This window comes from Stegodyphus dumicola, chromosome 5 (genome assembly GCF_044657685.1).
Source record: "Stegodyphus dumicola isolate Sdum_Otavi_A_Nest chromosome 5, ASM4465768v1".
In the NCBI taxonomy this organism is placed as follows: Eukaryota; Metazoa; Arthropoda; class Arachnida; order Araneae; family Eresidae; genus Stegodyphus; species Stegodyphus dumicola.
In genome coordinates, this window is record NC_140772.1 from 151,942,724 (window position 1) to 151,964,806 (window position 22,083).

Here is a 22,083-nt window from a genome sequence, read left to right on the forward strand (position 1 = left end):
GAAGGTATAGAAAACCACTTTCAGCTCTATCCTGTGCCCGAAAGACAAAAAGTTGCTATCGCCACATCAGCACTAAGAGGACAGGCCGCGCTATGGTGGAAAAATATAGGCAAATTTCTTCTAGGTGAATTTGGAAGCCCGACGTATACTTTTGAAAATTTCAAAAAATCGTTAGTAAAGGCCTTCCCCATAGTGAAAGATCGCGCACGGCTGGAAGCCGAGCTATATAGTTTCTATCAACGGGATACAGCACAATTGACGGACTTTATTTTACGAAAAATCAAGCTAACGGATATGTTGTATGGGAAAAAACCCGATGCGGAGATTATTGAAATAATATTAAGAAGATTGTTACCCGCTGTCCAAGACTACTTTGAAATTAGAAACCCAACCACATTGCAGGAACTTTTCGAATTGGCGGTGAAGTTTCAAAATCGCAGAATCGCGGAAAGAGCGAGAGGGGAAACATATTCTCAAAGTACCAGAAGGAAGGAGGAAACAAGAAATGGAAATCGCTCATATGGGGGAAAGAACTATCAAGCTAACGCATCGAAACTTGAAGGGCAAGGCCCAAAAAGAAAATTTGAAAATAAGCATCCGCGTACCCAGAAGACACAGATTGAAAGGAAAGCTTTAAACGACTAGAGGGGCCTGTGAAAGGGAGGGTCCAGACCCCGGAAGTTTTAGAAAAACCCTCAAATAGACATCTAAATACAGTCATCGTAAAAAACTCACAGCTACCAATTATACAAGTCCTGGTTGGCGATGTACCAGTAGAAGCCCTCATCGATACAGGGGCAGAAGGCAATTTCATGAGTGAAAAGTTCTTCAAAAAGAATTTTTATAGGATACGACTCTTTAAAACCAGAAATACGGAAATTATAGCGGCGCAAGGAAAAACATGTCACTGCATCGGGAAAGTAGCATTAAACGTACAGGTAAAAGAGGAAAATCTCAAAGTATTAATTTTTGTGGTGAAACACCTCCAACACTTTCTTATTTTAGGTATGGACTTTTTAAGGGCCGCGAGGGCCAAATTAAATTTTCAAGATAGTTCCGTGGTGCTGGAGATGGACCAGAGGGTGGTGGAACCGGTGGAGACACCTGAATTGGACCTTAGCCATTTGAATGACCAGGAAAGTAAAGCAATACAGCAAGTGGTGAGTAATTTTTCTCATTTGTTTTCAGAAAAGCCGGGAAACTGTCAGATTGTAACTCACAAAATTCAATTAAATGCCGAAAAACCTTGTAGGACTAAACCTTACCGCTATGACAAACAAAAAGACGTAATCATCGAAGAACATATTCAGGAGATGTTAAAGAATAAAATAATAACGCCCATAAATAGTAAATACGCGAGTCCAGTCGTACTATGTAGGAAAAAGAACGAGTTTCCTCCTTCGGATAAAAGGGCTTGGAGGTTTGCTATCGATTATAGAAAACTAAATAGCATAACTAAATTCCCAGTTTACCCTTTGCCGGTTATAGACGAGATCATTAGACAGATCAAATCGACGAGATATATGTCTACTTTGGACTTAACGTCTGGTTACTATCAAATAGCTATGAGACCCGAAGATATACATAAAACCGCGTTTATAACAAAATCGGGCACTTATGCATTTTTACGCATGCCTTTTGGGTTGTGTGGGGCCCCGTCAACATTCCAGAGAGCTATGGACATTGTTCTAAAGCCTGTCCTAGGAAAATCAACTTTATCTAGATGATATAATTATAACGAGTAGTACGTTGGAACAACACATTAGTGATCTCGAACAAGTTTTTAAATTATTAAAAGAGGCCGGTCTTACAATTAACGCCTCAAAATGCAAGTTCGCAACTAAAGAACTTAAATATCTCGGTTATAAAATTTCGCAAAAGGGTATAGAAACGCAAGATTCAAAAATAAAAGCTATTAAGAATTTCCCACCGCCCAATACCGCCAAGAAACTTTCGTCTTTCCTTGGACTATGTTCTTACTATCGATCTTTCATAAAAGATTTCGCTAATATTGTTGAACCACTCTTAGTAATCAAAAGAAAAAAGAGTAAATTTACGTGGACAGCGGAAGCTAACACGGATTTTGAAAGATTAAAAGAAGCGCTTATTAATGCCCCTGTTTTAAAATTCACTGAGGGGGACGAAAACCTGGAAATTGCGGCAGATGCATCAGACTATGCGGTGGGTGCGGTTCTTATGCAAAATAACCATCCGCTGGCATTTTTTAGTAAAACATTGAATCAAACACAAAGGAATTATACAGCTACAGAAAGAGAAACATTAGCCGTATTAATGGCTGTACACAAATTTCGAGTTTATTTCGGCAAATCGCCAGTAACAATCTTTTCGGATCATGCGGCTGTTGGTAGACTTTACTCGGGAAAAAACCTAACGCCCAGGTCAATAAGATGGGCTTTAAAACTCCAAGAATATAATATCACAATAAAATATAAACCGGGTAAGGAAAACAATGTAGCTGACGCACTTTCTCGTATAAAACTGGACGATGAAGGTAATGAACTTAAATGCGCTGTGTTGACTTCAAAAATTTTAGATTCTAGAGATACGGTTATTACTGAACTGAAAGCTGATCCTGAATTTGGAAATATCTATGCTTATTTGAAAGACCCCGAAGGCTTTGAGCATACAGATATCGATGCGATAAGAAATAGAGCAAAAAACTATGAAATAATAGATAATTTATTATTCTATACGAAAACAACGAACGAAAATCTTGAGTATAAGCTAGTCATCCCAGCCTCGCTTCGATTAAGCATTTTGAGGGAGTTGCACGAAAAAAAAACAGCGGGCCACCTCGGGGTCAGAAAGACTTTAAAAAGGGTACGCGAGGCGGTATATTTCCCGCAATTATACAAAATAGTAACGGCGTATGTCAGGTCCTGCAATCAATGTCAGTTAATAAATGATATTAATTACAGCCCGCCCGGGTACTTAAATAGCATTCGCGCTACATTTCCGAATGAAATTTTAGGCATAGATCTCCTTGGTCCCTTCCCCCAGAGCGAGTTAAATAAAAATCGTTTTCTTTTAGTAATAGTAGATCATTTTTCAAAATGGATAGAAATTGTTCCACTTAAACGCGCGTCAGCCAAAACAGTCGCAGATGCATTCTTACACAGATACATTTTAAAATACGGTGCACCGATAAAAGTCATTAGCGATAACGGAAAACAATTCATTAGTCAAATATTTGAAAACATATGCAATGGACTTGATATACGCCATATCAAAATGGTTCCGTATAGACCACAGGCTAACATAGCAGAAAGAGTTAATAAAAACATTGTAAAAATAATTCGCAGTTACGTTAGCACACATCACAAGCGCTGGGATGGCTACATAAATGAATTAGCTTATGCTTTAAGAACGGCACATCATGATACTACGGGAAAAACTCCAGCAGAATTATTTTTAGGCAGAAAGTTAATTACGCCTTTAGATAAATTATTCTTTGTGCAACAAAGAGAGCAGGAATTCAAACAAAAGGACGTGCAAAAACTAATTGATCAGGCGCTTAAAACCTCGGATACGGCAAGAAATAGGCAGAAAATTTACTACGATAAAAAACGCCGTGAAGCAGATTTTAAAGTTGGTGATAAAGTATTGAAACGGAAATTTTCTTTATCAAGTGCCCCAGACAATTTTATGGCAAAGCTAGCTCCAAAGTTTAAAGGCCCCTATGTAATTCAAGAAATCAAAGGAGTAGTTTTATATCTTAAAAACGAGAGAGGGGAAATCTGTAAAGCAAGTCCCGACCAGGTGAAAAAATACTATAATCCCAATGATTTTGAAATCCTTAAACGTTTCTTGCAGGACTCAAGTCTAAACGAAATAGAAGGGCCAGAGACTGCAACAACTATTCCACCACTCAAGAAACGGAGAACTGAAGAGAGACCTAGCACTTCTACAACCCGGACGTCGGTATCAAAAAGAAAAAATGATTATCAAACTCCGGCGTTTAAGAAAAACAAAAGTACAGATGAACCGGGTAAAGAAACCGTGGTAAAAAGAAAAACACCACCTACAAAGGATGGCAGGAGGAATTACACATCAAGAAGAACGCGCACACGGCCACAGAGTCAGGTGCCAGCAAGGCCGCCGTTCCGGAAACTGAAACGCCAACAGGAAGCACAGAAGTACGAGGAACAGAAGAAATTCAAGGACTCCAGACCGGAGGACGTCAAGACCAGCCGTCCCAGGCAGAAACGCAAAAGCCAACAACCAGACGATTACTCCATCAAGAGGCCAGCATGTAGAGGACGCAAAAGAAAGAACAACGGGGACGACAATTGGAGATCAACAAGGAGAAGATTGACATCCATGACACCTCTAACTTGGGATCAATTTTGTCAAAAACGGATGACGGAGTTTCAAGCATTGAAAACTCAAAGATAAGTTAAAACCTTCTATAAATATTTTTCTCTTTTGTTCCGAAATGTTATGCATAAGTACGAAGTTCTATGTTTTGACGAAAGTCAATATGTCTCGGTTGAGACTTAGTTTTGTTTTACTTTATTTAGCTAAGGCAAAAGTATTATTTTCTTTAAGTGTAAAAGCTAAAAACAAGCATTTTCTGTTGGTCGAAAGACTAATTCTGTTATGTTAAAGCCAAAATTTGGCCGGAGATAAAAATAACTTCGTATTCTTGTATGTACTAATAAGAATTTTAGTTTCAGTGCCGCCAGCTTGGCGAAGATTGAGTAAAGTAAAAATTTATTTCTCTTATTCATTTTATGGTAAATTGTAAAAAGCATATGTATTAAACTTTTGTAAATGTATGTAAATACTTGCATGTTATGTAAAAGTAGAATTTAGTCTAGAAGCATAAAATTGTAGATGCTAAAAGTGAATGCTTAAAAGCAATGAAGTCAAAATTTAAGCATTAAACTGTAAAGTCATGCTTTAGAGCGAAAGCCTGCATGTTTAAAAGATGAATGAGGGGGAAGTTAGAATGAATGTGTTTTGTAGGGTTCTCCACCTACATTTGAATTTTTAAGAATATTAAAGTAGCTCATTGAGTTGTAGAATGTCGAGTAAGGTGTGTCTATTTGGTTGTTGAATTCTAACAAATCATGGTGGTTAGGGGAAGTGTTGTAAGACTAAAACACGAATATTCCCGTTTGACACCACACACGGTGGAGAGCCAGGGTAAAGTTAAATTAATGCTTGAAAAATTGAATGAATGTGAAGTAAGCAATAACTAAGAAAAACGAAACGTTAAAAACAAAAATTTATTGTGTCAAGAAAGTGTAAATTATAATGTATGTAGAAAGATACTGATACTTATTCCTTCCAGATGCTGGAAGGAAAGACCAAGATTGATTGATGAAGTCCAGGAAAAGTTGCTGTAAGAAGAAACCTTTGTAAAGAGTAACAGAATTTTAATTGTTACATAAGATTATTTTTGTGTAAACGAGGCTTTCGCCAGTTAGTTCAGAATTAGATAAACTTACAACAGGTCGTTTGTAGGACCTGCTTCCAAGTTTTCCAAATTCTGGCAGCGGCAAATGTAGGGTTTATAGTTATTTTAACTAACATTTATTTTAAGTTTAAACTATCTTTCCTGTCAATCCTTACTTTCCCCTGGAACTGCCAATGCCAGAATATGTAAATTTGAGTAGAACGCGCAAGCATTCAAATTATCAGCGGAAGTAGTATGATTTAAATAGAAGGAAACAAGTTCGGTGAGAGAGAGTTATTCTTACTTAGCGAGCGCGGAGGTAGTTAGAGAATTAAAGAACCCCGCGTTGCGGCCTATGTGCTTGGCGGGAAGACATATTTAAAAAAATGTGTTATTAAAATTGATGTAGTTATGAAACAAAACACTTTTTAAGTAGATCTTCCATTTTTCTTTAGAGAATGTGTGTAAACAAATCTGGAAAAGTGAGCAGATTATCATTAATTTTCTATACATAGTAAATTATGGATATCATCTTAATTACTTTAAAACAAACATTTAACAATAGCGAAGCATTTCATTATAAATTTAAAATATTTTTACTGGAAAATACATGCACGTAACAGCTTAGAAACATGTACTACGTTTCACTGCCGTAATGCAATGTTTTGACAGAACAAACATGGGCGTCGCTTGTTAGGTAGAGTTTCATTCCCCAAAAGTGGAGGAAATTGCGAACCCTTCCTCCTTCTATCCTAACCTTCTTGGGCATTACACATTTTTCATCTCTCCAGCTTCAGAAAACTCTAATGTCTCTACTGTGGCGTCCGAACTAAAACGGGTGGTGAATGATGATTCTTCACCAGGATTTGGCAATTGGGTTCCTAATCCCAAGAAGCCCTTTAAAAGGGGGAGTATACAAGGTATTTCTCTCGTGTTCTTAGCATGCCTTCGTGGTGTAGTGGTCAGCACGCTCGGCGCGTATTCGAGAGGTCCGCGGTTCGAGTCCCGGCGAGGGCATTGCTCATTTTTCATGCCTTCTGCTTTCAAAATATCCTAATGTCTCTACAGCGTAATAAGTCAAAAATAAAGTGACTAAGAATCCTAAATTTTTAAGTTCCAGGATACTGCTAAAATTTAAGAAATTATCAATGGAATCAATCGTTGTGTCAGATCGTTAAGATTTTTGCTTCCTTTGATTTTATCCTGTGCTTTAATAAGATACCCTATAATTTTCCTCCCATAAAGGCAAACATTTTCTACAATTCGTGTGAAATTTGATATTTTATTGCATATTTACATTCTTAGTTTTGCAAATAGTTACTTGTATGGAAACTGAAAAATGCATAAAAAAAGGGAAAAATCAAGCATGGAAATTAATTGCACGGAAAATCAAGAAATATCCATGCAGTTAGTTTAGATTAGTTGTTCATTTACGAAGGAGAAGCACTCTATGTTTAAAAGTAAAGGATGCTTTCGAGAAATGTTGCCTAACCAAAATTTGGCCGCATTATTAAAATCCACCGAAAAAATAATAATGATAAAAAAATATTTCGTGTAGTGAGTGCGTTTATCTTCAAGAAGTATAATCTATGACGAAGTATAGCTATTCTCTGCTTGTTCGACAGCTAAAAAAAGGATACCACTGCCAGAAACCGGAAAGTGCTCAAATGTCTATATTTCAATTAATCACAAGGAAAGAAACTTCTTGAATCTTCTTGCTTTCAGCTCGCAGATCTCATGTCCCGGTACAATAAAACTTTTAAACGAAGTATTTTTTGCAAGCCTCAGGAGTAAGAGATTCAGTAAAATAAATGCACAACTACGTCCTGAATAATTAATACGTCATCTTTTATTAAGTAAATCATTAAATAAGTCTTCACGTAGCGTTAATTCACAATGATTATATTCTTTTCTCACAAACAGAATTTTCGCTGTTTCCAACAACTCCTTTTAAATATAAGATTTCATATTTTATATTTTTCAATTATGGAAGATTAATTTTCCGATTTAGTAGACATATTTTAACTGCTTAGTTTAAAATTATCTCATGCATTAAATGCTTATCGTGAATGCATACCAAGATTCGACTGTAATTTCTTTTTTAATCTTATAATTTTTTATATTTTTAATCTTTTGAAACCTTAATGGACTGTAGTCTGAAATTTTTTAGACTGCGATTTATTCGTTTATTTTCTTCTTAATCTCGCAGATACATTTTTCATTTTCTAAAAAATGTAAATGCTTACAATATATGATTTGAGAATATCTTTGAAAGTTGAAAGTATAAATTGTGCCCAGTAAAAGGATAAATTTTAACTTTAAAAATGCAAAGCGTAATGACAGTGGTCCAATAAGCAGAACATGCAGTTTCTACATATCGTATGCATGGTTTCTGGTCACAAATGGACACAAATGGAAATAATACTGAAAAGTAAGAATGTCAATATCAATAAGCTTTAAATGCTTGGCTCTTTTGGCAGGTGTTACAGGTTTTGATGCAAAGCTCAGTAGTTGATCACATCCCAAAATCTCCAAGGCCAGAAATAAGAGCCTTAAAATCATCCTATAACTCGTCGTGACACTTTCTCTCCCTCGCAAAAGAAAAGAAATATAACCCTGGAGGCTCTGAAACAGCTCTGTATCTAAACCTCTAGACTGTTTTAATGGATTCTTGACAATGCTTATTAATGTGCATACTGTATGTATCCCTAATTAATCAACAATTTTCTAGTATTAGTTATTATATCAATAATAGATATTGATTAATTCGTTGTTACAAAAATAATTTCATCAGTTTATATGGAAAAGTGAAATAATAGAGATTTTATCTAGGGAAAACGGAGCAAAAGGATTCTTACATTTATTTTTAGAAGGGAGATTTCTGCCTTGTTTGGCGAAATTTTCATCACTGTGTAGACTTTCCATTCACGCACCTGGCTATCTTTTATGAAAACGGACCATGACGTCACGAATGCATCACCTGTCATTTCCACCGAAAGAGGATTGTCATATTTGGCGATAAATCTGCAAATACGCAACCCGGAATAAAACTGTCATTTTGTACTTTTTAGTCCGAAGGAGCAATTTCCCCAGAAAGACTATTAGTTTCGTTTTGGCATTTTGCGTCGATTCACTACAAACGTTGTTTCACTTTTCAAATTGTTGCCGCCAAATATTATCGTCTTGTGTTATATTTAAAGAAATTAAATAATGAAGAATCTGCATAAATGTATGTATGTTTCTTTCAATGTGATAGAATAACGGTACCTAGAGCCATCCAATTTTGAATAACGTAATCCTCCTGCGAATATGGGCATCTGGAAGCCCAAATTTGGAATTTGTTTTATTATCGATTTCATATTTTGTAAAACAAATTTTTGATTAACAAACTCAGGAATTCCAAAGCGAGCAATGGTAACGTTGTGCAGAAAAAAAAACATTTTTATCTCCAGCCCTCGAGACTGTGTATCGGAAATTCTAAAGGTATGCTCATTTTAAAATTATTTTGCGATATTCCTGTTGAACTGAATTTTATGGTTAAAGTGCGAAGAACATGATACTTAATAAATAAAGGTAACACACAAAATGTTAAAAAAAAAAACACCCCTTTGGACGTAATTTAAAATCTGAAACATTTCAGATTTTTTTTAAATTTACATATTAATTTGGTTTTAATTTTAGACAAAACTCTTCCCAGAACTATAATTTGCTATAGCAAATTTATTTCAAGTCATAAAGTTATAGAATCACTGAAATGAGTAAAAATTTTTGCAAGTTTTAACAATAATATTCTGATTTAAAAAAAAAAATACAGGATGCAGACGGTAGAATGAATAAAGGGAAGACTGTTACCACTAACTTATAGTATAAATGCTTATATGTATAGATGTATTCCATGGAAGCTGTGATTCAAAATACGAAATATGTTTTAAAATTTTTAAAGTATAATGTGAGAGGTTTAATTTCATTATTCTGGTAAGCAATGTAATTTCCTATTATAAAGGTAAATTAAAGATGTTATTTAAGTCGATTGGCAGCAATTCTGCAAAAATTATGATACAGGAAAATTTAATAATTAATTTTAAAAATCCGAAAGCATTCAGATTTTATAATTACGTCTAAATGGATTTTTTTAATGTTTTGTGTGTTACCTTTATTTATTAAATATCATGTTCTTGGCACTTAAGCAACATAAAACTCAGTTCACCAGCAGTATCACAAAATATTTAAAAACAGCATATCTTTAGAATTTCCGATAGACAGTCTCGCGTGCTGGAGATTAATATGTTTTTTTTTTTTTTCGTACAGTGTTGCCATTGCTCGTTTTGAAATCGTTGAGTTTGTTAATCAAAAATTCGTTAAAGATTTATAAAATATGAAATAGACAATAAACCAAATTTGAAATTCAAAATTCGGGCTTCTGCCCATGTTCGGAATGAGAATTATTCAAAATTTATGGCTTTAGGTACCGTCGTTTTTTCTCAAAATACGAGAAACATAGGTACATTCATACAGCTTCTTCATTACTTAATTTCTTTAACGGCAATACAGAGCGATATTATTTGATGGCACCAATTTAAAAAGTGTTTCGTCGTTTATAGTAAACTCCACAAAATGCCATTCTGAGACTAAATAGCCATTCTGGGCTATCGGGCCTTTGGGCTAAAGAAAAACAAAATCTGAAAGCTTTGAGATTTTAAATTAAGCCCAAAGGGCGCTTTTTGTGTTATCATTGTTTATTAAATATCATGTTCTTCGCACTTAAACCATAAAATTCGATTCAATAGCAATATTCCAAAATAATTTTAAAATGAGCATATCTTTAGAATTTCCGATACACAGTCTTACGGGCTGGAGATAAAAGTATTTTTTCTATACAACGTTGCCATTGCTCGCTTTGAAATCCTTGAGTTTGTTAATTAAAAATTCATTAAAGTTTTACAAAATATGAAATCGATAATAAAACAAATTTCAAATTTCACATTTGGGCTTCCAGATGCCCAGTAGGATTAAGTAATTCAAAATTTGATGGCTCTAGGTACTGTTGTTTTATCACAATCCGAGAAACACAGATACGTTTATTCAGATTCTTCATCACTTAATTTCTTCAGATATAATACAGGGCGATAATATTCGGTGACATAAGTTTGAAAAGTGAAACGGACGTTCAGAGTGATTCGACGTATTCCAGAGATCCACGGCTCGACTCCCGCTTCGCCTCATTTTTCATCTTGCCTGCTTTCAAAAATACCTACTGTTTCTACAGTGGCGCCGAACTAAAAGGGTGGTGGATGATGATTCTCCCCGCACAGGTTTTGGCGATAGGGTCTCCTAAAAACCGCAGTCGCCCTTTTAAAAAGGGGGAGTATATAAAGTATTTCTCCCGCCTCCTTAGCATGCCTTCGTGGTGTGGTGTTCTGCACGCTGGGCGCGTATTCCAGAGGTCCGCGGCTCGATTCCCGGCGAAGGCGTTGCTAATTTTTCATCTTGCCTGCCTCAAAAAAAAAGTCTCTACAGTGGCGCCCGAACTAAAAGGATGTTGGATGACGATCGTCCTCACCCAAGATTTGGCGATTGGTCCCCTAAAAACCCCAGTCGCCCTTTAAAAGGGGAGTATATCAGGTATTTCTCCCACCTTTTTTGGCATGCCTTCGTGATGGGGTGGTCTGCACGCTGGACGCGTATTTCACAGGTACGTGGTTCGATTCCCAGCGAAGGCGTTACATATTTTTCATCTTGCCTGCTTCCAAAAAAATAACTAATGTCCCTACAAGGTATATTTTAAATTATAATAATCAGATATATTATTAAAAATAAAATTAACGTGTATGTTTATTGATTTTAAGCCTTAAGTTTTATTAAACTATTGTAGAATGACTACATTTCAGATATAAATTAAACATTTCATAGTTATAATGGCAGTGCTCAAAGAATTTGCGATTTGTAAATCTGCATAAAAGATAAATTAAGGTTTAATGATTTTCTCAATATCAGCATTTGTTAAATCGAGTAACTGATAAATGAATATTGAGCAATCAGTTCAGAATGATGATTGAATGGTTGCATAAAATAAGGAAATATAGCCAAACATTTTGAAAGATTCTAATAAAAATGCTTCCAATTCCCTAAAAACAGTAGGGATTCTAGTTTTACAAATTTTATTGACTTTCAATTATTTATTTGCTAATGAAAAATAATATGAATGTTGCAAAATGTTTAAACTGAAGCTAAATTTAAGAAAAGAATTTATTGCTACCTAAATTAATTTTAAACAGTTTATTCACTGACTACAATTGCAATTAGAATTTTACTAACTTATTATATTTTCTATTTCATTCAATGAATTAGTTTTTTAGTGTATTAACCGGTTGTTTAATTTTTAGTTTGAAAACTTTACTTTTAAGCAGGGAAGATACAGGTTTTATAAAATGACAGCAATGAAGGCCTTTTGGGGCCCAATAAATTCTTTGCGTAAGAGTAACGAATAAAAAAATTAATTCATCCAGTTGGAAATATGCAATTCAAAGAGACGTATCAACAATCAAAAACCAATAATACCATCAGATGGGAAAATTTTAAAGGGATCTGAGGACAAATTCATTTTTATCATGTTATTTATTCATGATATAAAAACAAGAAAAGTAACTATACTGGATTTTAAATGTAGTGAATAATATTGCAAATAATTCCTTGGCAAGAATGAAGTAGACTGTCGATTTTGCAGAAAATAGATAATAGAATTTGCTTATTTGAAAGCTTATATTAAAGGAGGATTTAACTTTACGTCCAACAATTAAGAATTTCAAGTGATAATAATTACATTGGAATAAGTTACATTACATAGTAACTATTACACAGCTTTGTTCAGGATAAAAACTTATTAAAATGTATGGTATGCGCCTAATTTCTTTCATAAAAGCATAAAATTGCGAAGTCAGAGATAAATAGGCATATAAGTTTCCTTTTCCTTGGTAAGTAACATAGTTTTTTATTTTTTGTTAAGGAAATAGTTTTACAAATATTTTATATAAATTATCATTTTGAGTCATTGGTGAAATATCATATGTAATATTTAATGCATAGCAACTCAGACTGTTTTCATTTTTTATTTCTTATACCATTTCCTCTCAGATTGTTAAAAATTGTATATAATATCAGTAATTAGTCTACTTTCTTCGAGATCACTTGCACTTTATGTAAATGAATTTGATAATTGCTTTTTATGCATAAAGGACGTATTCTTGCGGCGATTTACGTCCATCTGACAACCTTGATTCTTGGCTATAGCTCTCCGTAAATTTTCCATGCAGTAAACTTTCTTATAGCACCGTCATGTCAATTTTATCCCAATCCTCGTAGGTCATTTTCCAAAGTCCGCTCAGTGTTCTTGGCTGCGATTTTCCTAATGCCCTTTTTAAAGAATCAAAAATGCAAAAGTTCATATGAGAAGCATTGGATGATTTTACAGATATTTTATTAAATGGGATATATTTTATTCTTGTTACTGATTCTTTCTTTGTAAACAAGCGAAAGTTGATTTAGATGTGTGATAGACTTGTAGGACCATATGATGTTCAATTTTACTAACGGCCTTTCACACTAGAATTTTTTCTAGTTCATACACTGCTAGAATTTTTTCTTCAAATATTTTTTCTAAAATATTCGGCTGATAGTACAGTGAATTAATTTTAGCCTTATTTGAGAGTTCTTTGAATCTTAATTTACTGTGGTATCAAAATACTGAATCCTGTTGGGAAATTTTCTGTACATTGACGAAGCCATTTCATACGACCTTTTTCGTCGGATGAACAACACAAAATTGATCTTATCATTATTATTATTATTACAATCGCTTAAATACAACCATGCCTTATCGAGTATTAACCACAAATTTCCATCTTTATTACTGATTTTACTTACAGTGAGTAAAAACATTCTCAGTTCCAATGTAGTGGATCTTTGAGTTAGTGAATTTACTTTCAGGATAAGAGACTTTATTTTCGTGATATTTAATCTCATTCGAACAGTCTTAGGATGTGGTTTTACGACTATTTTTTTTTCATTTTTACTTTCAGTTTGATGTTTTTTCACTTTCAAATTTATTAAATATACCTTTCTTTGAAATATAATAACGTTGATGTTTACATCGATTTACAATTTATTGATACGAATATTTTTATTCTGAAAGTTCAGTTACGTAACCTTCGAGCCATTTACCAATTTTAGGGGCCATTTTAAAAATATATTCCTTATTCTGCTTTCCAGTCAAAATAAAAGATTTGCAGACGATTATATAGAAAATGCCAAATTTTTATTTCAAAAGTCAAATGAGAAAATTTAAATAGAAAACCGTTTCCATAAAATGCGAACAACCTTATAACAAGAAAAATCAGAGCTCTTCAAACTGGAATTTTTTTTAACTAGCTTAATTTTATTCAGTAGTTAAGATTCAGTTCTATGAGTTGAAAGCAATAGATACGATTCTGGATCAAGAAGAGAAGCGAAAGATTTGAATAACATTTTTACACTAATTTTTTTTATGTATTTTAAATTTAAAAAGATTGTTTAATAGGAAATTTTTTTATTAAAGCTTTTTCAAGTTAAGACTGTAGTTTCAAGAAGTTTTAGGTTTGCTATTCCTCCAGCCCCGAAGATGATTATTTAAAAAGGTATTTCCACTAATATAGTAATCAAGCCGTATTACGTAAAATTTGAAAAATGCTTCAATTAAATAATTCTTATAAACATCTGAATTGGGAAAATAAGCGAATAAAATGTCTAATTAACAATCTAGCAAACGCTCCACAGAAGTTCTAAATTAATTAATGTGAAAACATGATATTTGAAGCCATATTTAGATAAATTAATGCTGAATTTTGAGAGAACTCTTCAATGACAGGAATACCTGAATCAGATTTGGCGCTAGTTTACAAAAGGCTATCTATATTCCCTTTGAAAAACGGCGGAAAAAAAAAAAAAAAAAAAGAAAAAAAAAAAAAAAAGAAGGCAACCCTGCCGGTGCACTCACCACCGTCAGAGCAGAATCTACCACTCGGTTACCAAACACGCGACATGCTTAGCGGTACGGATATAATGAACGACCTCTTCACGGTGAACAGCCGCTCACCTGCGGGAAGAGATTAATCGTAACGGATGCCGTGAAAATCACTTTGCTAGTTTATACAGATAAGGATTGAACTGATCGCACTTACCTCTTGGAATAAGATGTCGGGATTGGACAAAGATCGTTTCCACAGAGCAGCAAGAGATGGTTTCTTGGATCTGTTACGGGACGCAACCCGCAAAGATTGTAATGCACCGGATGAAGATGGAATGACACCCACATTGTGGGCAGCATATTATGGAAATTTAGATGCACTGAGACTTATTGTCGGAAGAGGGTAAGCTGAAATTTTATTACTTCTTTCTAAGCGTTTAAAGAAAACAAGCCTAAAATTTGCGAAACAAATAAAATTCATTATGATGAACTTGTTTCTGGAATTTGGAGGCTATAAAATGTATGTATTAAAGATATACTTTTATTCTCTAAATTCTTAATTACTACCAAATGTCTAAATTCTGTAACGTTTAAGATTATACTAAATTTCAATTCCAAGATCTTCCCATTTTTGCCAAAAAATAATGTGAATTTTTACATACCAACCAGCACAATTCCATAAATTCGAACTAAATAAGCCATTTCACTAAAAACTCTATAAGGATAATCTGTAGGAACTATTTTGGGCAATTACAGTGTAAATGAATGTGAATACTGTTATGTATTGTTATACTGAAATACTGTGGAGCTGAAAAAATATATTTCACTACATTTACGTATCTCTTTTATTTAAAATAATGAGTGTTTTCTAGAGTCTTTTTTTTTAACCATTCTAACAAAGAGTTAATCTCTTTATCATTTGAAGAGAAGTATGCATGAAAGTAATCACTTGGGCGGATTTCACTCATCAGTTCACTATTTTATTGTTATTAGTCCAAAAGGCACATTAGTCTCGAAACACGATATTGGTGTTGTTTCACTTTTCATATGAGTCTGTTGCCATTCGGGATGATGTAAGACATTTTTCTTTCATATTTAAACTGTCTGTTGTCTGAGACATTAGGTAATTTTGGAAAAGCCGGAGAGATGAAAAATTAGCAACCGCCTTCGCCGGGAATCGAACCATGGACCTCTGGAATACCGGCCCAGCGTGCAGAACCACTACACCACAAAGGTACGCTAGGAAAGGGGGAGAAATGCCGTATATACTCTCCTTTTTAAAGGGCGACTGGGGTTTTTAGGGGACCCAATCGCCAAATCCTGGGTATGGAGAAACCTCATCCAACACCCTTTTAGTTCGGGCGCCGCTGTAGAGACATTAGGATTTTTTGGGAGCAGCCGGAGAGATGAAAAATTAGCAACTGCCTTCGCCGGAAATCGAACCATGGACCTCTGGAATACCCGCCCAGTGTGCAGAACTACTACACCAAAGGCACGCTAGAAAAGTGGGAGAAATACCTTATACTGTTATTAATTAACAAACTAAGCTATTAAAAACAATAAATGACGTTCTTAAGAATAATATTTTTTACTTTTTAATATTATTAGTTTAAATAAAAATATATTTAATTAATGATATATCTAATTAAAAATATTAAATATTTTTATAGAATTACATTGCATATTTTTTTCACTTTTTAAATATACAGCAAGTATAAAACGTTTCCATGTTAGTCTAAGTGCATATTCATCTAATTATCCTATAAAATGGTTTGATGTTCCATCTCGACCATTTCTATCGATAATCTCTACTGATAAATAATATTAAATTTAAAAGATCCCTTTTGGTAGATCGTTAAAAATCTGAACCTTTTCAGAAATGTTTCATTAAACTTTTTTTTCTCTTTTTTTTTTTTTTTTTTTTTTTCTGTGTGATGTACTTCAGTTTCGTTATAGAAGATGTACTCATGCCTTGAGAATGAAATAAGGAACAAAATATATGCTGGTCCTTTTTAAATTACTATGTTTTAATCACAAGAACTAAAAATAATAAAAAAAGAGTTTTTTCCATTGTTTAAGTATTTTTTATCAACAACGACCAAAAAGAAAGCCATGGGGCTGATAACAATAGCGAGTTTGAATCAAAAACTATGAAACAGAAATTTAAATGAACAAAATGTAATGGTCGTTTATATTCCTTATTTGTATACCATCATTTCAAAGTTTCTTGAAATTTTGTTAATGTTGTTATACATTTCATATAGAAGAGTTCTGCAGTTTTAATAAAATTCCACGGTTCTTAAGTACATATGACCAAGAATACTATGATTACTAAAACCAATTTTTAATTTTTTAAAACATTTTAGCACATTTGATTAAAACTGTAAATAATGACCTTATATATATATATATATATATATATTCATTATTTACATATATATATATACATATATATGTATGTAGAGAGAGATTGATAGATAAAATAATAAGAAATTTAGAACCTAATTCACAAAGTCTTGAAATAAATGAAATTCAAAACCAGTAAAAATCTAAAAAAAAAAAAAAAAAATATCAACTAAGTTTTTTCAAACCAGAAGAAATCCCGAAAATAACAAAAATATATAAAAATATATAAAATAGGAAAAGAAATACTATTATATATAAATTACTGTCATGTAAAAAAATCTGATGTGGACGCCCCATGATTTGCTTGTACGGCTATTAAATTATACACATTTTTTGCTGCATTTCGTTTAAACTCTATTTCCTCAAATTTCATCAGAGATATATTTCTCATTCAATTAATTCAGTTCTCACTTCGCAGCGGCAAGACAAAAAAATTACTTAAAAACTCAAAATATCATGATTAAAAATTGTAAAATACTCCCCCCCCCAATAATATATATATATAACACCGAATACAGTTAAAACAAATAAAAAACAATATTTACAATTAAAATTACAGTTTCTAAGCAAAAACAAGCAATTTGACCAGCTGGCAAGAAGCCAAGTTTGTCAGTGAATGTGAATGTTTACTTTTGGTCCCACTCAACAGAAAGACGCTGAACTTCGTGCAGAAGCTGACTTAATTCGCTATTTTTTACTAAGAGTTTCAAATGCAAGCAGATGGCTTCTTAGATAGGCTTAGTAGCACTTAAACAACTGTTAAATTGTTGATAATTCTACAACTACTGCGTGCAGATTAACTAAAGACATAAAAACCTTAACTGGAATATAAGAACAACATTATTCCATCAGTTTTAAAGCAAAAAATGCACAATTTACCAATCTAGAAAATAAAAACACCGAGCTTACTGGTGCGGCAGATTGCAACTAAAAAAGGAAGGTACACAACTACATGTTATAGCGGTCCTATATGCAAAATTTCAACGTTCTGAAGCTACTTGTTTTGAAATTTGCGAGATACATACACACGTACAGATATAAAAAAGAAACTCTAAATACATTTTAAATCGATTTTTCAATCCATTTTTGGAAAAAGTCCTTTATTCTCTTTGTACATACAGATGTCATGAAAAAACGTCGTTTAAATGGATTTATGAGCTGCCAAAATGGATATATATTTTCAACAAAATATATATCCATTTTGGCAACATTTTCAACAAAATATATATCCATTCAAAATAATATTTTCAACGAAAATATTATTCCCGAAATTTTTCATGATTAGAATACTTCCTTTACTTCGTACAAAGAAGTAAAAAACATTCGTTTTAATTTCATGTGCAATTATGTTCCGTCAGTTAAAATTTTTGTTTGATTTATAAATTCGATCTCATCATCCTTCATAAACCGATTATCAATAAAAGATTCAATCTTTTGGTCTAAAAAATCCATGGCTATTAGCAACGGCATACTGCAGGATAGCTAAAGTGAAACGATTTTTGAAGAGCTACCGAAGTTCGGCAAATTACATTAGGTATTTCGGAAAACCATCATTTAGCAGATTGTTTTGGTTTATCGGATGATGTAAAGCTCCAAATTCTACTGCGATTACTTTTATCTCTAAACAAACATTTTAGAGAAAATTTCAACAATAAATAGAAAATAATCTATTCTAAATTTTAAAAAATCTATAGGCTATTAGAACATTATTGCAACTACGTATGTGTACAAAATTTGGATTGATAAGAATTTCAAGAAAATCGAGAAAATCTGTTAAAGATTAATTTCAAGATTTGACCCAAAAACCAAGTTAAAGGAAATGCATAAAATAAACACAGATAAGAAAGAAAAGCGCATTACAATTCAAACTTACTTTTTTGACCGCTCAGTTAAAGAACGGATTTGAAGCATATGTAAATCACTGTAAAATCAACAAATTTATATAATTTTTTTAATAGCAAAAAATTTCCCAATCATATAAAATGGTCAGCACAATGCTATCTTCCATTGTTTTAGAGAAATGGCAATTAATAAATTATAAAATATGTACAGTATTAAAAGATAATTTGTAAGGTTGAAAGTAAACTTGGGAATCTGTGATCATTTGTAAATGAATTAGTCATTTTTAAAATTACTAACTGCACTTTAAAACTCTTAGCCAAATTTTTAACTTTTTGCGTTTTAAATTGATACCCAAATATGCCGATTAAAAGATAAACTGGGGCAGAAAAAGGAATTGATAAATTACCGATCGTTTATTACTGTCTTTTCAAAACGTTAAAAAATTCTTAAAATGAATGGAGATGATGGATAGAGTAGGAAAACGGGTGGAGGAGATAGAAAATGCAACCGTCATGTAAGCCAAATTTCCTACATCTTGTGGACGCAATGCATTAAACCTCAAATAAAATTTCCTATAATTTCGAAATTGGTTAAGGAAGACTAGAATCTTTCACAACCATATTACATTTCAAAAATTATTAATATTCAATATTTGTAATAAAAGTTTCTGACAGTGAATAAAATGAGCCGGTTAATACACTTGAAAATTATTGATACTAAAGGTACACTATTCCGATTCTAAATTGTAAGTTCTTTACTCATCGTATGGGATAATTAGAATATAAAAAATAGGAAAATATGATTCTGGTAAACAGATTACTTGGTTCTGGTAAACAGCTTGAAAATCAGTATGTTAATTTCCTCACCTGCATTTCAAACACGATTTCCAAATTGTCTACTGTAAAGACATAGGCAGACTTTCAGATTAATAAAACAACTGTCTTTGGAGAGGCCGCTTTAAAGCTTTTGTTGTGAAACAAAAGTTTTAAAGACTAATTCTGAAACTACACTCAACTTTGTGAATGGCTTTCCCGTTGTCTTAAACAGAAAGAGACCTTATGATCCCTGAAAAGGGGGCGCTCTCTATATTTACGTCATCGTGAGGGTACATAGGGGTTTCCCGTATCTTCCACTGAAACAAGAAAAGATGGTTAACGTAATATTTACAGAAGCCCTGATGCATTACTTTCTTTCATACCTTACATGTGGAAAGAGAGCTAAAGAAAGAATTATGGTTTTGAGACTATATTAAAGACATTTCATTTCAAATGCAAAAATGAATTTTCAAACGCAAAAATACTAGATTTATTGATAATTACCAAAGGAAAAGCAATTTATCTAGAAGACTTTAAGAAATTTTGAACGTTTTAGAAAGACCGTCATAAACTTCTAGAAGCTTTTCGATAATTTGTCAGTTTTTCTCTCTGCCCCCGTTTCGGTTATAATCTATATCTCTGTGTATCAATTTAAAATGCAAAAAGTTAACATTTGGCTAACAGTATTAAAACCAGTTACTAATATTAAAATTCGCAAGTCATTCACAAATGCTCATAGAACCTCAGTACTATTTTGTACCTTGCAAATTAACTTTTAATATTCTATATATTTTACAATTTATTAATTGCTATTAAAGTAAAGCAAAAGAAGTTAACATTGTTTTCACCATTTTGATATGATTAGGAAAATTCTGGTAATTAATAAGTTGTAAAAATATGTAAAGTATAACAACATAAAAGTACTTTCACCTAAAATTGGAAATCCTTGACTTAACTGTTTTGTTAGACAAAACGAAATGTTATATTAAGACTGAAACGACGCTTTAACTTTGATATTGCAAGTATTCAAGATTAGGCAAAAGAGAGATTGTGCTTCAAAGAAAGACTAGTGTTATGCATTTTTTTTTTTTTTAACTTTTCCTTCCCCAGTGAATATAGAACTTGCATACATAACTGTAGATTCTCATTTCTGACTGAAAGAAATTATGAAAAAATTAGATTTTTATCTGGAATTTCTTTTAAAGAAAAATAAATAGAAGTCAGAATCCCCCAAATTTTTCAGAATCCATCCTTGCAAATCACGAATGCAACGGATGAGGTTCAATGCTTACAAAAGTATAGTTTTAGAACAAAATGGCTGCGCAATAAAGCCGTTTACTCTCTCCTCAACCATACCAGTTATTCACACGAAATCAGAAATCGTAATGTAAAACGATGTAACTTTTTTTACGCAACCATTCTTTTCCGATTACTTCTTGGCTGCACTTTAAAGCACTGTTTGACTAACATATTTGTCTGAATTTGTTAAAAAGAAGCAACTTCCATGCAACTCCATGATTTTTAAGTTGCAAGAAAATTCTTATTTCATTAGCAAGAAAATTCGTTAGTTCGTTTCGTTAGCAAGAAAATTCTTATTTCATTTTTTGTGATAAAGGTTTTCCTTTTCCGAAATTATTGAGATGAATCGCTAAATAATATGCTAAGTGTGAACTCAATTATCTAAAAAATTAATTAAAATTAATTACAAAGATTTTGATTACGAACCATATCTCAGGAAAAGTTGCGAAGAAATCTATCTCAAATGCTAAATAAATTTCAGACGTTATTATTATTTATTTATTCTCTGTTTTAAAGAAAGCATAAAAATCCTCGGTTTTTAAAATCGGAAGAATTTAATAAGCTTTTTCGTTTTTAATTAACATATTTACTTGAATGTTGCTCCCTAAAACTTTCTGTTATTGAACTGAAAAATTAATATCTTAATGCATATGAGTCTTTTTATTTATTACTTTTATTACTCTTAATTGAAACATTTCCGATTTGAAGAGACAGTGTGGTTTTATTGCCAGAAAAAAACAACTGGCAGTTTTATTTATGTTGAATTTGCACGAACCCTTTATAATGCAATAATCCGCGACAAGTCACAAGCAGGATTTTATCTGCAAATTCTTGAAATTCTGCAATGAAAGTTTCTTATATTTTAATAATTAAAAAACTATTTAAATTAAAAATTTTATGCTGAAAGGAAACTGTTACTTCCGTTTGCTAAATTTATACTAAGACTGAATTGTACACATAAAAGTATGACAAAAGAGTTACGTGCAAAATTTTCATACATGTTTTTGAGATGAACTTACATATAACTTAAAATTATTTATCAGCCAACACATTACATGTATACAAATCTTAATATATCTGCAGCAAATTGCTGATTAGATTTAAGTATTTGAATACGGCAAACACACGAGGGTTATCTGCCTAGATGGACGGATGCCTTGTTGTTGTTGTCTTGTCCATATTACATGGAACAATGGTTGGCAGAACCTATTCCGAAGAGAGTTGGACTTCTATTTTCCACCCCCAATTTTGAGGGAGAGCACTCTATCCACACGAGAGGACTTTCTGCTCGCCGAATGTCT

General features: G+C 32.7%; 1 protein-coding gene across 3 annotated transcripts in view; it reads left to right on the forward strand.

Moving 5' to 3' along the window:
- Positions 1-5,174: 5,174 nt before the first annotated feature.
- Sans (SAM_USH1G_HARP domain-containing protein Sans) overlaps positions 5,175-22,083 on the forward strand; it is a 110,660-nt gene continuing 93,751 nt past the window's right edge. The window contains exon 1 of one of the 3 annotated variants that reach the window (XM_085817238.1): positions 5,175-5,391. Coding sequence is in view for 1 of the 3 variants with exons in the window: in XM_035367808.2 (XP_035223699.1) it covers positions 14,648-14,823 (176 nt within the window). In the remaining 2 variants the exon portion in view is untranslated. Of the gene's footprint in view, positions 5,392-14,188; positions 14,824-22,083 lie in introns of those variants that run through there. The other 2 variants (XM_085817239.1, XM_035367808.2) reach the window with 2 other exon arrangements.